The sequence below is a fragment of the Strix aluco genome, chromosome Z (assembly GCF_031877795.1).
Source record: "Strix aluco isolate bStrAlu1 chromosome Z, bStrAlu1.hap1, whole genome shotgun sequence".
Taxonomy (NCBI): Eukaryota; Metazoa; Chordata; class Aves; order Strigiformes; family Strigidae; genus Strix; species Strix aluco.
Genome location: NC_133971.1, coordinates 82,639,510 through 82,656,876, shown reverse-complemented (window position 1 = coordinate 82,656,876; position 17,367 = coordinate 82,639,510). Strand labels below are relative to the sequence as shown.

Here is a 17,367-nt window from a genome sequence, read left to right as displayed (position 1 = left end):
TTCAGTTGCAGTTAGATAATCTGTTGAATTGATTGGTATTTTTATCTTCTATTTTTAGATTAGAAGAAGTTCTTCCTGTAACAGAAAGTCAGTTGAGAAAGCATTTTTTTTCTCTCTAAAGCAGTGGAGAAACACCTGACTTACAGTTAATTTACTTAAAAGTGTAAACATCTAAGGAGTGGTTTGGATAGCTATTGTAACTTTAGCTGCCAAGGTATCTAAAATGATAACCTAGGATTAGACTTGTCACTGATTCCAGTCTATTCTGATATTTTTTCTTCTATGATACTCTTGTAGCATTCACACAGTGAATTTTTATTGCTTGTCTTTGTGCAGGGGATCAAGTATATAATTGGAACAATCACTTCTGGCTTCTATGCTGAGAGGCAAAAAAAAAAATTCTAAAGCACTTGTAGTTTTGTAACAACAATACAGGCTATCCAGATCAGTTTTCTTCAGTCTGAACATTTTACAAACCTTAAAACAACACAGATTTTCTGGGATCTCGTGAGAAAATAATCACTGTAGTGTGTATATTACTGTTCTGTGTAGTTAATTAACCTAACTGGCTTTCTTAGTCTCAATATTAGATTTAGGGAGTTCTTCAGCCTCATGCAATAGGTGAAAAATCATTTATGGTTACTGAAAATGTAGAGCTAGGATGAGGTGTATAGAGCTAGAGATTTTAAGATCTGGTTTTTTACAACTTACTGAGTTGAAAGTGGGTTCCAGTTGTGAATGCTTTCTAGCTTTAAGCTTGCCTTTATTCAAAATGGACAGGGAAAGTTGATTAGTCTGGGAGCAGAAGAATCTGACATTCCAATTTGTTTTGGACTGACTCAATGGAGGCTTGAAACTTTTTCCAAGGCAACTTAAGTTTTTGGAAGTAGCATGTTCCAAAGTCAATATCCTCAGCAGGGACACAGCTGGCTCATGAAAGCTTATTGGGCAGTGACACCGATTATCCCACATCTAGTAAAAAACATTATCCTGACTTGAGATGTTCCTGAAGGGAACAGGCTTCTCAATGAAGGAATTGACAGTAAAAATTGGGTCTAATACTGTGAAATAAGAGTTGATAAATTGCACTTTTGTGCAAACTTTTCCCTAATCAAAGACTACCTTCAACAGGATACTTGTTCCTAAGAAGGACTTACACCTCAGCTTTGTCACATCACAAAACAGAAGGAAGAACTTGTGGTAGGAAGCTAAGGGAGGGAAAAGGAATCACATCTGTAACATGGAAAAAAAAAAAAAGAATGGTTAATTGAGTAGTAGAATGGTTATAACCCTTCCCCTTAGCATTCAACAATGTACAGGTATTGGTGATCCAGTTATTTAGTCCTCAGTCTCTAAAGCCTCATGAAATCTCAGCAGAAATGCTCAAAATATTATTATGCATATGCCCCTGCTGTACTAACATCTTGCTTGTCTTCAGAATGCAGTAAGAAATGGCCTGGCCATCTTGCTTTATAATAATAAAAGGTCTTGTCTGGTTCAGTTGATGGGGTAGGCCCATAGTGGAATATAGAACACCTTCAAAAAAACCCCCAAACAAACCAAAACCTACAGTAATGAGTAAGGCATAAATATTTCATTAAGAAGTCTCTTTGTGCATAAAAAACTAGGCTGCCTGAACATTTACTTGTCTTCAGAACATTTTATGAAGATTTATAAGACATGTTAGAAACTTGCAGGGATATTCTTTAAAAAAAAATGTTTTTACAATTCCATTTATAGCACTGAACTCTTTCTGCTCCTATTGCCACCTGTTATCAGGAAATAAAATGTCTGGGAAAAACTCATGTTTATTCTTTTGCAAGTGCCGCTTCATAGTTTGATACTTCATAATTTTCCAAATTGTTTTCTGTGTCTGGATGGTAAGCATAACTTTGTATTAGAATTTTTGGAGACTTACACTCAAGCCTTGGTAGTGCTCTAGAAAAATGAATATCTTTTGATGTCTAGGCCAGTGTCTGGAGCAGCACACATCCATGATGACTGACATTTCAAGAAACCCAGAAGATACTTCTGATACTTCCACCTTCCAAAGTCTTTTCAGAGATGTTTAGAAAGTAATTCTGAACAGTCTAAAAGCCATGACTAGTCAGGGGACAGTGTCTATAGATTGCAACTCTAGGAATATTTTGAAATTAATCTCTTAAGTAGATGTATTTTGTCTCGCATTGTTGTTGATCTTTAGCTGTCTGCATGAGATTGGCTCTTCCAAGTATAAATGACAAATTAATGTCAGTGTCTTTCTCTTGCAGTGAGGTCCAACCATGCCTATTTGCATGTGTTCTATTCCATTGGTCTTTTCTGGTGACCTCTTTTCCAGATCAATTTCCTCTTCCTCCAGTCATCTTGCTTCTTAAAACTGCTGTCTTCAGTGACACTCGTATAGCTACTCTTAGATCGAAGGGTAGGTGTGATTGAGGGAAGGAGAAGCACAGAGCAAAGGAGGCCTCTCTGAAGCAGAAGAATGGAGCAACTCAAGAGTTGCTGAGTTTCATCTGCTCCTCATGCTAGGTTCTGAGCAGGGTTTCTGTAGTTGCCTACCAAAGCTTTGCCTTGAACAGAGGTTCAGGAGGTGAAGGGACGCAACACACTGGTGACTTTCTATATGATGGACTGAGTCATTAGAGGACAAGAGTTCAGTTCTTCTAACTCAGCCAAAGTGCCACATCGAGTTTGTGGGAACAAAGTAGTTTGCCACAGCTGTTGCTACTAAAACAGGTAATGCAAATGCTGATGTTTCTGACAGGTGAAGTGTTCAGTAGTAGTACAGAGTTTTGAATAAGTCACTCCCCTGGGATGAGCTCTGCTATTTGGCACTTCTTTCAGAGAAAGGAATGTTATGGACCTGTAGGACTTAATTTCTCCACCTTAAACACATCCAAAAGATATTTAGGTGGTCAGGTCATGTTGTCTTCTACTTCAGATAACAAAACCAAAACATTCTTAGTTTGATTTGGCAAAGGCTAATGTCTTCAGTGTCATAATGCCTTCCCTAAAGGGACCTATGTAACTTTGCTTCTGTGCCAGCTTTAATGTGTTAGGCATTAGGTTTAATGTTTTCAGAAACATCTCCTTCTACCACGTGCATCAATGTTGTGACTGTAACTTTTCCTTTCTACAGATTAGCACAATCATACTCTGGAGGCAATCTCACTTCTTTTCTGGCAAAAGAAACTAATCTTTTATGCTTTGTTTGTGAAAGGGGTACATTTTGCAGGGAAACTTTTACTGAAAGGACCTATTTGATTAATAACATAAGCACTTACTGGGCTAGTTCATGTTTCTTGAGGGACGAATGTAGCTACTGCTGTGGTAGAGCCTGGTAAAGCAGGGGACTGTAATGAAACCTATTGAAGACTGTTAAATTGGTAGATGTGCACTTCATTTTTCTGCAGCAGTGTCAAAGCTTTGTGGCCCACTGCTGATAGTTTTGCAACTAATCAAAATCAAACCTGCTGTTTGATACTAGAGTGGACTTTTGCATCCTTTAACTTAACTTTCAGGTTATGTATTAATAATTTTATTGTGCTTTGAACAAGACTTTGCCTCTTACCTGGTAAACTTTTTGAAAAGGAGAGTAATGTTTTATCTTCATTTTTTTTTGGTATATTCATGGCACTGGAAATCTTTTTAGGCAATGCTGTTGAACTTCATAATCTGGCATGAGTTCTACTTGATACTAACTGTTCGTACAACCCATGTTTATATTATGTGAAGGGTTAATGCACAGGGTGATGCACTTTGGTTGAATTCATGAGTAATTCATGGGTGAGATCAGTGCTGTGGGGGACAGAGGCTGAGAAATGGCAGTTGCTGCATCCAGCTTTGGCCCCGCTTCTCCCCAATCCATGGCAAGGGTGTTCTGGTGAGCTTGGTTTGAAGTCAGATGAGGAAAGATCTGAGGAGCACCACTTCCAGTTTGATACTCTTACCAGATGCAGTTCATTTTAAATAAATTGCAGCTACTTGCTTGTTAAGCCTGTGGACTTGAATATTGTACTGTTCTCAATCCTTCAGATACGTTTGTTAATACAGTGATGAAAAATGCATGCAGTGTGTGAAACAGTAAAATAGTTGGCAGCCTGACAGTGGAAAGAGCTCCAAACAAGGGCTTTTAAAATGTTGAGTGAAGCATGGTCATAACTATAAGAAAGCCAAGTGGTTTGGAGTTGTTTTTAAAAGGGTAAAATGGAATAGGGAGAAACGTAGGGAGAGGGAGTTGCAACTTTAAATATTTAAGTCTTGTCATCTAAGCAAAAAAACCCCCAACCAGTCTGTGGCATAGATTTTTCCTTAAGTCTCATACCTAGTTACTAATAACTTGCTGTTGACATCCAGGACTTAGACCAGAGACTCAAGGGGGTGGCAAAAAAGGGAAGGGACTGCACCAGAAACCAGAGATGAGCAACAGGGAAAGTAAGTGGAAGAGAGGGAAAGTTCCTTTTTGGCTGCCTCTTCTGTTTCCCTTCCTCTGGCTCACCCCATTGTATCTCTTTCTCTTCTGCCTTGAGCAGTGAAATGCTCATGCAGAGAGATGGTTTTTATCCATCTTTTCTGGAGAAAGTTGAATAACAAAATGCAGCCATTGATCTTGGTGAACTGTGGAGTGATGGTATAAGCATATTTCTTGCTAGGTGCCCTCCTGAACTTTAAAGCTCCTTTTAAGAAATGTAAAGTAGCGCTGTTGTGGTACTGAGGAGAAGCCGAAGTCTTAACTTAATCTGCAATGAGCTGTATAATACCATAACCAACCCCTGTGGAATGTGAGCAGTTATACAGAGTAATACTCAACTCAGAAGTTTTAACCGAGCTTTCACAAAATGCTTTTTTTTTTTAGGCAGGATTTCTGGTGTTGTACAAATGAATACTATGGATGTTTTTGCTGATGCAATTAGTAATGAATCTCTACAGCACATTCATGGGAGATGTTAACTTCTGCTTTCTATCTTAATTTCTGGTGTAAGGAGACTTAGACCTCAAAAATACTATTTATGTGTTTGTTTTAATAACAAGTCTAGGTGTCACTTCTGGTTTAAAGCTACACTAATGAAGTTGGTATTAGATAATAGCATGAAAGTGGTGGTGGCTTTTCTTGAAGTGCTGGGAGAAAAGAGCGAAATCTTTCAAAATTTCTTTTGTTTCTAAATTCTGGAGAAAGACTATTGCTACCCACTACTTAAGCACAGATGTTTAAAGCTATTTTGTCTGAAACATATCCACTGTTTCCTGGTGTCAATCACATCTATTCTCTTTCTAATCCCTTTAATGAACCAGGAGCATGGAGTACTTGGGCTAAAGGCAGCATTAAAAAAATAACTCATTATTTGATCTGTACATTCAAATGATTACTTCACCAGGAAACTGAATAGTCATGGGATTAGATGAGGAAACCTTAAATATATAAATAATTCATTGAAATGTGAGAAATTGACAGTAGGAGTAGGTGCTCCCTGTCTTTAACGAGGGAGGAAGGTACCAAGTGGAGCTTTCCAGCAGTCTGCTCAGTAGAGTCATAAATGCCCTGGAGGAGAGTGTATGCAGTGAGGCAGCAGAGCAGGGTACTCACAGCAGTAAATACAAAACATGGGAATGACATGGCTGGTGAAATACAGCTTAGATCAATATCAAGTCATGTCCTTCCTGAGGAGAGTGGAAAGGACAACTTGAGGGTGGCATATAATGTGATGTTCTTTCTCTTCACCAGAGTGGTAGCTTTTAGTTCTGTGGAGAGATCAACTTCATGCCCAGTAACAGTGTAGAAACCTAATCAAAATTAGTAACATGGAGAGAAATAAACCTGTGTTATACAGGATATTCATAGAATAAAACCTCAACATAACTGGTCAGAAATCACTTCAGCTTGTAAGGAAATCTAATCCATTATACTGTGTGAGCCAGACTATTGGACAAGTGTACTATAATTGTTTAAAATACTTAGTCTTATCAGTTGAGCTACTTGTGTTTCTACCCCTGCATTCGGACTGAAAGCCTGTTTCAGAGGCCTGTATATCTCCCTCACTACGAATGTCTTTATTGCCAACTGTATTTGCAGCTCCTTAATTCTTGGTTGTTGTTGGATAAGTATTGCTCTTTTTTTTTTTTCTGGTAGCCACTGCCTATGCAATTAGCTGATTTACCACCCTTACATTCTGTTGAACTGTGCAAAACCCAACTTTTCTAGCTCTTTGAGATGAGGAATGTACCTTAGCAGTCCTCTCTCTGCATTTAAGGCAGTTTAATGAAAAACAAACATTTTTGCAAGTTCTGATTGAATGCTGTTTCAGAAGAAATTCTCGTCAGGTGGCTAACAGTGTTAAAGCCTTTGGAAAGACTTTTCTAATGGTCTGTTATATTGATGAACAACAACCATGGGAAGCAGACACTATTTTCCCCTCCTGTTTCGAACTGACAAGCTCCCAGCTCATCAGAGCTGTTCAGCCTCCCAAGTGCATGACTCTGAACTCATTACTCCGCAAATCTCCATCTGGTCTCTCGCTTCAGTCTTTAAGAGTTGTTTTGCAGGCAGAACTGGCTGACCTTGATCTTCCACAGTATCAGAATTGCCAGCTCTGTCAGCAGTACATCTACTAGTTATTCATTAATGATGCTGGCATAGGCACTGCATACCACTAGTTTGTTGGCTTTATCCTTGAGATTACCCTACTGGTAACCTCTTCCCAACCTTATAATTCCTCTTAACAAACCTGTTGTCATCTTTCCTCTAGGCAATTTCTTCACTGTGTTACAATTGACTTGGGAAATGAAGTATACATTAGGGATGCTTTTTGGTATTGTCATATGGGAGGTATTCAGTAGAGAGCCTTTAATGACCCTCTGCCATCTCCACTTAAAAGGAGTATTTAAACTCCCCAGTTTCTTCTACTTTCATGTAAAACTGAGACCAACTAATTTTTACTAGTTCTTCTTTTTAAGGTGACAAACTCTGCCCTTAGAAATTGTAGCTTGTTTAGGGGAAAAAGGATAATTCTAGAAAAAGCAGGACCTTTCTTTTACTGTGGCAACACATGACTATGGCAGATGAGCAGGATCTCTTTTCCCAGAGATCTGCTGTTGAATCTTTGCTACTTTTCCTGAGAAACTACTTTATAGACTTTTATGTGGATAAATCTTTTGGCAATGAAGTACACCATGTCCTATACTACTACTGAAATTTGTTCTTCATTTGTATTTGGGAAGACCTTGACACTAATGATAGTTGTACCATTATAAAGACAAATATAACTTAGTCTCTTCACTCATATCCAGTCCCGCTACCATGATGCAAAAACTTATTCCTGTCTTATGAAACTATGATACCTCTTGGGGTAAAAAAAGTAACATGTCTATCGCAACTATAGGGAAACCCTACTGTTGTACTTGCTAAGAGGCTTTGCCTCTTTCATCGCTTATGCCGGTTCTTCTGCTTGTTTGTCCTGCCTATACTAATGAAAAAGCCAAACTATTTTTCCCTGTCTCTGCACTGTCTTTGGGGGAGAGAGGCTTGCACTGCAGGAAGTACTTAAACTATATATTTGAAATAACTTTGATTTGTTTTCACAAATGGTTTGGTTTTTTTAAAAAAAACCCTTAAAATTCTACAAAACCAGACTTTGCAGATTCATTTAAAACAGAACAAAACCTGTAAGTATTTTGAGATGTTTTTCTTAATGGCTTCACCTGACAGAAACAGTAGGAGTTGCTGCCCCTCTGGTTTGACTTCTACTTTTCTCCCCCCTCCCACCAGCTAATAGTGAAGCCAATCCATGTGTGTTTAAAAGAAGTAAATTAAACCTGTATGGAGTGTGTTCTGAGGGAGTAGGTATTGACATTGGAGAGTACTTCAACCGAAAAGACATCAAAAGCCAGTATTGGCATGGTTTTTCAGTCTAACAACTGCCTTGGATTGAGCAGAAGGTAAATTACAAATGTTGTAGTTCTGTGACTTTAGTTTTCAGTTTAACAGTGTTAAGTCAATCTGATCAATCTTACTGCAATATGTTTTTAGAAATTAAACCTTTTATCTCAAGCTTTCATGGAGCACATCTCCTTTCAGCACTGAAACATGCTGACAAAGAGCTGGTGGAATTACTTTTAAAATACGTTATACAGTTGGGGGAAACTGAAGAAACACTTCATGAAGTTTACTGTATATGCTTTTTTAGCAGTATTGTATTTCAGTTCATAGCTCTTCCAATTAATTGTTACTTCAAACCAGATACCTAGAATTTTAAGGCTCATACTGTCTTACCTAATTTTATTGGTTATGACTTCAGGAAACTGTTTATAAAGTTCTCTTTCTTAATTTGCAACGTGGGATTGGTTTCAGATAGAGGTGGAAAAATTACGAAAAAGAAGGAATTTTAATAACATATTTTAGCTGGTTCTTACTTGCTTACAGAAACCCCCCAAACTTAGAGTTGTTTGGTATTTTGTTTGCATGGTCTTGATATAGGAAGGTGCTGCAAGCAATTACAGACTAATTACATAACAATTTCAATATTGTTGAAGAGTGAGCACACATTTCAAGCAGCTTCTCTTTACATGGAAAAGCACATGCTGTTGCTGCATGATGGACTTCATTCCCATTATCTGCATACCATTGCTTTCCATTTCTGATTTAGCAGGAGGTAATTACATAAAAAAAAGCCCCCCCAACACCTGAATAACCCCAGCTGAAATATTCAGGTGTGGGTAGGAGGAAATGAGGACTAAGACACCACGATAACATTATTCATAGAGCAGGTCTTTAAAAAGGATGATGCAGAGCTGGTGATGTGATGTCAGTGACATCACCTAACTATGATCGCAAGTATTTGTGGCAGTGTGCTGAAGCTGTGGTAAGGTTTTTCTAGGCTAAATTTAATTTTGTGAGTAACTGCTTTACCATGATGATTAAAACTACCTACTCTAAAGATGCAAACCTGTAAATAATCAAGAGACTCTTATTTGTTTGTGCCTCATGCTCCACTTGTGGAGATGTGAAAAATACACTTTTCTCAAATATACAGTCTTCGATCTTGGACGTTAGTATGTGTGCAGGGCAACGGATGAAGCTTTCATTCCATACATATTTTGTAGAATAAATGGTGTTGGAAATGCACCATGGCATTATGTTGACAAATCACCTTCCCTCACCATGACCTCACATTGCTTCTGCCTCCTCCTTTGCACAAGCTAGCTAAATACTAAACAACTGATTATATATTGTGACATACTGTCACAATACCAACACAAGGGGAGAGCAGAAATGAGGTCTTGGCTGTAGCGCTTTAAAAAACCCTGTTATTTGTACTATTAAGGAGAAAGCGAGAGGGATTTTTTTTCCTGGTAGGAAGGGCTGTGTTTTTGCACTGTTACTGCAGAGTACTGCTCCAGGGCTCTGTGGCGGCTCATGTCTGAATGGTTCAGTGTTTTGGCGAGGCTCTGGCTTGGCTCTTAGCCTGTTCTGCTATCCTTCTGCTTTGTTGGTGTGCTTGGACAGCTTCCAGAGCTAGGTCAGTTGTAGTCCCACTAGTGTGGAACTGGAAGCAACCCCGCTTCACAGTGACAGTGTTTTTTTCAGCCACTTTCAGAAGGGAGAATGCTATAGATTCTATGACTGTAACAGTACAGAAGCTACATGATTCTCTGCGACTTAGCTGGAATACATGGGTGTTATGATAAGCCCATGACTGCTTGGTCATGGAAGAAAGCTGTATGTCATTTGTCAGCGGTCACCTCAAGGAAATTTTCACTTTGAGCTATTAGTTTGTTATTTGTTTTTCTGTGTCTGTTTTCAAACTGAAAGATTCTTTTAAGCAGTCACTTTATGATGTGAAGAACAAAATTCATAGCAAATCATTGGTGAAACCATAGTATGTCTCATTTGAGATGCGCCCAGGAGTCAGGCTTAGTTTGAAGGACTTCATGGGTGGAGGTTAAAGCAGGAAGAGGGTTGAAAAGCATCCTAGGTATTCTTTTTTTCTTATTGTAAATCCTGACTGTGTAACTTAGTATTTTTCTTCTCTAACAGTTCTTTTACTGTTTGGTTGGTATCTTTTGCTAATAATTACTTTTTCTTCTGTTGTTTCCATGTTTACTTTTGTTTGTACACACTAAGGTGGGTGTAGTTGTATATATGGAAAGGAACAGGTGGGCTGTGCCTTGACACTGAGGTCCTGAGGAGAGAACTGAGATTACAGCAACATCTTTCTCTAGCAGGCAGAAAGGAGGCTGTTTTTCATCCTTCTGATCCATTTACTGGTAGATTAGGATTGTCTCCCCCAGATGATTTTTGTTGTCTAACTCGGTATGTACTTTATGTGCAATACTGCTGAATTTTGAGCACAAAATCCAGGCTTTTAAGCACTTTAATGCCATTGTGCTGTTCATCCCTAACTTAAAGAAGATAATTTATTGTTTTGTTGAACATTCTTGATAGTCCCACGCTTCTTTTTTTTTTCCATACAGCTATTTCTTTCTGAGGGTATTCATCCCTGTACACAAACAGATTGTGCAAATGATGTATGTGTGTCAACGAAGGAGGATCAGGGTTTAAAAATTGATTCTATTACTTGTAGTAATTTGTATCCTATTAAGCTTTTTTAAACTTTGCTGTTCAAATGACTAGTTTTGGTTAGTGTTGCAGGTCTCTTGAGGTGCAATAGCACAAAGCATTGTGTGCCTTAATCTTGTGTTCTCTTGAGTTTAGGATGAGCCAAAGGCTTCCTCTTTTGTGGAAGAGAGGGGAGTAAAATCTCCATGCCCTGAGACTGTAGGGTTTGTGCAGTGACCACATTGTTCCAGGGAACAATCCAGTGTGTGTGGAAGTAAGGGGTTCACATGCATGTATAATTTTACCTCTTTTCCATATCTTCCTGAAAACTTCCTCTGCACTTGCACTCCCTGGGAAGCACCCCTTTTCTGCTTTCATGGAATGTAATTTATGCTCTTCTGACTTGTAAAGCTCTCCAGAGAAGGTATAAAGGGGCAACTGTTGCTCACTGGAATATAAAGGAACAGTCGAAAATTGTGGCAGTAGCAGCAGATTGAGCAACTCAGTGGTTGCCACCGAACTGTTTACTCAATCACAGTTTTGGCATGCTTCCATACTTGATGTGCCACAAATGGGTGAGAAATTTTGGATCAAAAAGGTGAGAGGAATCCTGTCCTGCTCTCCTTCATTCAGCAGTCCTTCCTGGGAGCTGCAAAGACAAGGCAGTAGTCATTGGCCAAAGGAAGTGCATAACCTCCTAATTTGCTGCATGCCTGTTCCTCTTTATGCGCTTCTCTTTGGAAATGCGGGGGTATAATCATCGCCAGAGTTTGTGTTGCTTTTGTAATGTATTTTTTTATTCCTTTTTGCTAGCTGGCTTGCCTTTTGCAATTCTCAATTCAAGACGTATCCCCTTCCAGAGAGGAGTTTTCTGTAGTGATGAATCCATCCGGTATCCATACAAAGAGGACACCATTTCTTATAAGTTGTTAGCAGGAATAATTATTCCTTTCAGTATAATTGTTGTAAGTTAAAACTTCTCTTCATTGCATTTGATTTCAGTGGGGGTGGGGAAGAGGGAGGAGGGGCAATCTGTTGATACAGACTTCTAAAACTGTATTCTATAAGATTTCTCAACTTTAAAATAATGTCATTAGACCAGGTGCTAAAGCAGTAGAAATGGTGTTCTGGCAAGAATTACTAAAAGGTTTTCTTTAATTGAGGTCAAACTACTAGAATTATAGACTAGAAAAAGAATAACTCAGAACCGTGGTGACTAATTCTATAGTCTGATCAATAAAAACTTCCTCCCTTACCATATCAGTTAAGAATAACACTAATGTATCTTAAATGACTGTCTCAAGCTTCTCTATTTTGGGGAGCTACTACTTTCAGAATATGAGTTTGCATGACCTATTAAGTTAGATTTTTTCTTTTTTAATCTGCCACAGAGTCTTTGAAAATACTTCTGTGTGTGGAAGTGTAACAACAGATACTAAGTTCTTGTGGCGTCCAATCAGAACACATCAAAAGCATAACTAGAAAAAAAAAAGTAGCCAGGGAGTTTTTCCCTGGACATTTCCCCAAAGATCTGAATAAAACACTGGGCCCATTTGTGTTTGAGTTAATGCTAGGGCTTACTTTCTTGCTTTCACCCTGGTTGAAAATGGGGTGGTTCTTCCCTTGTTTTTGCACCATATCAGAGAGCTGAAGAGATTGCCTCTGCAACTGCCAGTTTGGGATCTCCCTATTGGACCACAGGTCCTAGATCAGTTGAACTGGTTCAAGCATATAGTGACTCTGTATCTTTAAGATTTAATTGCATACTGTCAGTTGAGCTAGCCTAATAGCTCACTGTGGGCAAAAGTTGAGGTCCCACTGTTACCCTGTCTTTTGCCACCTCTGGCTGCTTGTCTGACCCAGGATAAGCTAGTGAAATTCCTTAACCTGGCAGAAAAGAGCAGCTTTCTTCGAGCTATGTTGAGTGAAATGGCTCTTGGAAGAATACAGCGTCAGTGCTGCAGGCATGTCCTTGGGCATGGGCAGAGGGGAGAGCTGGACCTCATCAGTTAACCATTTTGTGTCCTAAGTTTCATGGGACTGCATTTTAGTTCCCACAATGGCACTTCAATGGGGACTTCAAGATCCCTGTCCAGATGTGCTAAAGAGCTTCAGACTCCACTCATGGCTCTGTTGGGTGACATCCAAGCTCAGCAGAGCTACACTTTGAGCAAAGTTAAAAGTCTTTTATGCCAAATAAGATTTTTAGGTGTATAAATGTTTATCCAAGTATATTTTAGGAATCAAAGCTGGAAGAGGAGTAGCTAAATGTAAACCTCAGTAGTGGCCAGCTGTTTCTCTGGGCTAATGGGTTAAAATCAGGAGGGATATTATGTCAATCTAACTGTTTTTTGCATAAGGACTGCATGGATTTTTATCTAGGTTCCAACATAAAGGTCAACTTGTACCTAATGTTTGCTCTCAGGTGGAATTTTTTGTTTCATACTGTAGAAATGTGGGGCTGGGAATCAAAACTGTGACTTACCTAGTTCTCCTTTTCTTGGAAAAACTGCTTCAAAAACTTACAGAAATACTTCTGGAGCAGATAAAACTTGGGGTTTTGTTCTATTAACTGGCAAGTGGTTTATGCTAAAAGATTTTGCCTTTTAAGATAGGACTGTTTTTTTCCACCCTGTTACTACCACTGGTAGTCAATATGACTTAAGAGCAACAGTACTTGGTTACAACTGAAGTCCGTCTAGCCTCATTTCTAGCAGTGATTAAAACAGATGAGTGAGGAAGTACAGAAAAACAGAGCAAGCAGAGATTAATGTTTTGCCCTCAAGTACTTTGCTACTAGCCATTGCAGCTCAGGGACTTCCAGAGTTAGAAAAGGCTTCAGTGAATATAGTAATTTTAATGGATGCATTTCCTCTTTATCCAACTCCTCTTTATCCTGCATTTATCCAATTTACATATGAGCCTGTATGAACATTTAGCTAACAAAGTTACCTTTGTAACATCAGGGACTGTCTTTTAGTTGTGAAGTCAGGCTTTTCTGTCAAGACTGCTTTAATGGTAAAAGCAAATGTTGGTGTCTTCTACTCAATGCTTTGTCAGATTCTTGAAGATGAAATACTCTTTGATGTCTGCATCCATTGAAGAAGCTGCATTGACATCACCTAATTTTTTTGTCAGCTCAACCGAGATAAGTGACCTTCTTGCAGATTTTGCAGCAGTGTTCTTTAAAAGGGATTCATTATTTATTAGTCATGGCTGTAATATTTCTGCTCAACTGTCTTCATTAAGAGGTTATTCTCTGGGATAGGTAGATTCTGTATAAGAGCCTACCAACATCTACTTTACTGAAAACTTTTTCAGCTTTAGTCCATGTTGTGGTGATTCTCTGCTTCAGTCCATGTTTCAGTATGGTGCAGGGTATAAAACTTCAGTGTCATGCATCTGATGGGATTGTCTGTTTGCCTTAATGTGCAGAGCTGCCGACAGCTACTTTGTATGCCCAAGTGTCAGAGTGTCTAATAACAGCTTCATTCACCAAAGCTTTGCTTTGATGGGATCCTGGACTTGTCACTCTTGAGTGACGATGGAGCCATCATTTAATCTTTACATGATTTTTAAAGACCAGTCTACATACATGTATACAGTCCCCCACTCACTTGATCATCTGTATGAGTTGAGCCTTTCTGTACAAAATGGGACCATCTGGTTCAATATCCAGCCTGTCTGGGCTGAAGTTTTGTACTTGGTTTAAGGAAAAACTTACTTTCTGCAAAAGATATAGTTGCAGGGAAATAAAATTAAATCTGTTTTCCCGTCAACACTTGATACAGACTTGATGCATATACCTTGGACAAGCAGGTTGAAAGACCTCAGTAATGCCTGTCTGTCCCCATTCTCGTTTCGTTTTCTCCCCATAGAATTTAATTTTCCTGAGGAATATTTCTTTGTTTAAATAACTGGCCTTTCACATCTGGAAGTGAAGTCTAGACCCTTCAGAATAGTCTCTGGCTTCACAAAAAACCAAACAACTTAATGATGAAATAGAAAAAATTTGCTCAGCAGAAGTTTAGCTGAAGAAGACTCAATGTAGAATAAAATGTTATTCTGGAGAAAATACTTGTAATTAGGGCCATGCCAAATAATATGGATAAATGTTACTCTGAGAAGGCTTTGTTTTAATAAATATTCTGAAAATCAACAATATTAAGTTCAACATGAAGCAGGGTAAGATAATGGTTTTTTCTTCTACATAAGTGTGTAAAGTTTCGGCATGGTTACTGCTGACTCTTGGAAAATTTAAATTTGCAGCTTAATTTTTATAAAATTAATTTCTGAAACTACATGTCTGAGTGTTAATAACAGTAGAGTAATATCTTTCTTTTTAAGTGATTATCTTTCTTTAACTGTTGTCCTTATTTCTCTTTCAGATAATCCTAGGAGAGACTCTCTCTGTCTTTTATAATAATTTGCACTCAAATTCATTTGTCAGAAATAACTACATAGCCACTATTTACAAAGCCATTGGGACCTTCATTTTTGGAGCAGCTGCTAGCCAGTCGTTGACAGACATTGCCAAGTACTCCATAGGTAGGCTGCGTCCTCACTTCCTCGCTGTGTGCCAGCCCGACTGGACACGAATCAACTGCAGTCTTGGTTACATTGAGAACTTCTCTTGTCAAGGAGACAAAGCAAAAATCAATGAGGGAAGGTGAGTCTGACTAACCTTGTGTACTTGATTGTTAAGACCTGTTTCTTTCTTAAGTTTGAGTTTGGTATTGCTACTGCATTTTTTATGATTCTAGAGTAAATTTCTTGTAATGAATTTTAAACTTTGAGCCCTGTCTAGACACTGGGATTTTTTTTCTAATTTGTGGAAACTTGTTTTATACAGAAGAATGCATAAATTATTGTGTATTCATTTCTGCTTTTTTTACAAAATGTAGGTGATGTTCAGTTTCGATTCTCATCTATTTATGTTTCTAAAGTGTCTCTGTATCCCAGTAAAGAGAAGAATTTGAAACCTGCCTTCAAAATTGGATGTGGAATAGCAAGGAAAACAGTTTAGATTTAGAATGAAAGCACGTAAAAACTGGATGTATCCATATAAAAATATGGAGGGCTTTGAAGAGAATCACTTTACTTGGTTTTCTCGATACTAGGCATTTCTTTACCTTAAATCCTTACCTGCCAGTTCAATTGAAGCAAGATAACAGGGAAACAAAAGAAGCATCTGACACATTGGAATTTTGTCAGTGTTATAAGCGAAAATGTTTGAATGCGACTGAAAATATTAAAAGTATGTTCAGAATAATTTCTGGTATTAGAGTTGCTTGAGCTCCCTGGAAGCTTGCTTTAGAGAAACTCCTTGCCATTCTTTTTCCAGAAGATCTGTATACCCTTAGAACTCTTCTCTCTGAGTATGGTTCTTAAATACATGTATGTAGGTTTTGCTCACTGTCCTCTGCTCTTCTAGCACATGTTCCCTGTGGATCTTCCAGTAGCCTACATGGTATTCCTCAGCAGTCACAGGAAAATGTTGTGTACTGATTTGGTGGGGGACCAGGTCCAGCTCCAAGTCACACACAGCAGCTGTTCAAAGGTGCCAGGAGCAGTTTGTATTTTGAATGGCTGTTGCTAGTAGAGAAGTAAGTGCATGATGATAGATAGGCAGTAGAGCAGATAATCCTAAAATGAGCAGAACTTCATGCAACAGAGAAATGGGAGTTTGCTCTTTGAGAGATTGCAGTAGTGTGCTTTGTGTGCAGCTTTTTTTTTGTATTACTAATGCCTAAATTATGCTTAGAAGACTTCTATTTACTTATTCTAAGCTATTCTAGACCTTGATTATTGGGTGGACTTTCCTTATCTGTGAGTAGTCCTGTAGAGTGAGAATATCCACTAGCAAAGTATAACTTTTATCTCTGTTCCAGGAAATGGGATGTATCTAAACACCTGTAATGGTCACTTTCTATATGACTGTCAACTTCAGTTTGGAAAAAGGCAGAGTAAACCAAGGAGGATTTTCATGAAATGTAGAAAACAAGAGTTTTTAAACAGCATGTCTGTCAGACTTTTAAATGGTAGTGACTTGTCAGAGATCTAACGACATAAAGGAGATGCTGCTTCCCCCAAGATAACAAATTGTCTTGGTATCTTGTCAGCTTTGCAAATTTTAGTGTAGTGAGTTAGCAGAAGTAACTGCCAGAAACTATCTCTTTAGAGTTTAAAAGAAGATAAAATGGTAATTTACAAGAGGAGGGAATACAGAATTTTTTGTGTATTACATTGTGGCAGGGGTAAAATGTTTTGACTTTTTTTTTTGCTTCAACTCAATAAAAGTTGTATTTTTTTATTATTCTGCTACTATGTGAAAAGATACTTGTCTAAGTTTCAAGTGGAATGAGTCTTTAAACAAAAAGGCACTTCCTCAGGTTCTTTGAAACCGAATTGCATGGCTTTCAGCATGGAACTATGGGGTCAAAATTCAACTCGGGTATAGCTCCAAGTCTTCAGTTGAACTTCGCATGAGTCTAAAAATGCTTCTGTAATGTAAAGAGGGAAAAGGAGAAAATTCAAGTAGACCGTAATGATTAAATGGTCGTGAAGTAAAATTCTCTGCGTTTTGGGGATGCTGAAAACCAGAGTCAGCTTATTCTCAATCAAGGAAACAGATTTTTGTTGTATGAGAATAACATGGGGGAACAATGGCATACTGATCACCTAGCTTTTGCTCTTCCGTGTGCAACTAGTGCTTTGAAATCAGACTTCCATATTGGAAGCAAGATTCGTCTGTCATCTCTTAACTGATGAGCTGTTAGGTTTGTATTCCCAGCTACTGTTTTGTTCCCTTTTTT

The 17,367-nt window shown here is 38.4% G+C and overlaps 1 protein-coding gene across 1 annotated transcript in view; it reads left to right on the top strand.

Annotated features, from left to right (window-relative positions):
- The window catches only part of PLPP1 (phospholipid phosphatase 1), a 68,751-nt gene that overhangs the window by 18,765 nt on the left and 32,619 nt on the right, over positions 1-17,367 (top strand). The window contains exons 2-3 of the mRNA XM_074811723.1: positions 11,366-11,517; positions 14,941-15,221. Of these exons, the coding sequence (XP_074667824.1) occupies positions 11,366-11,517; positions 14,941-15,221 (433 nt within the window). The remainder of the gene's footprint in view (positions 1-11,365; positions 11,518-14,940; positions 15,222-17,367) is intronic.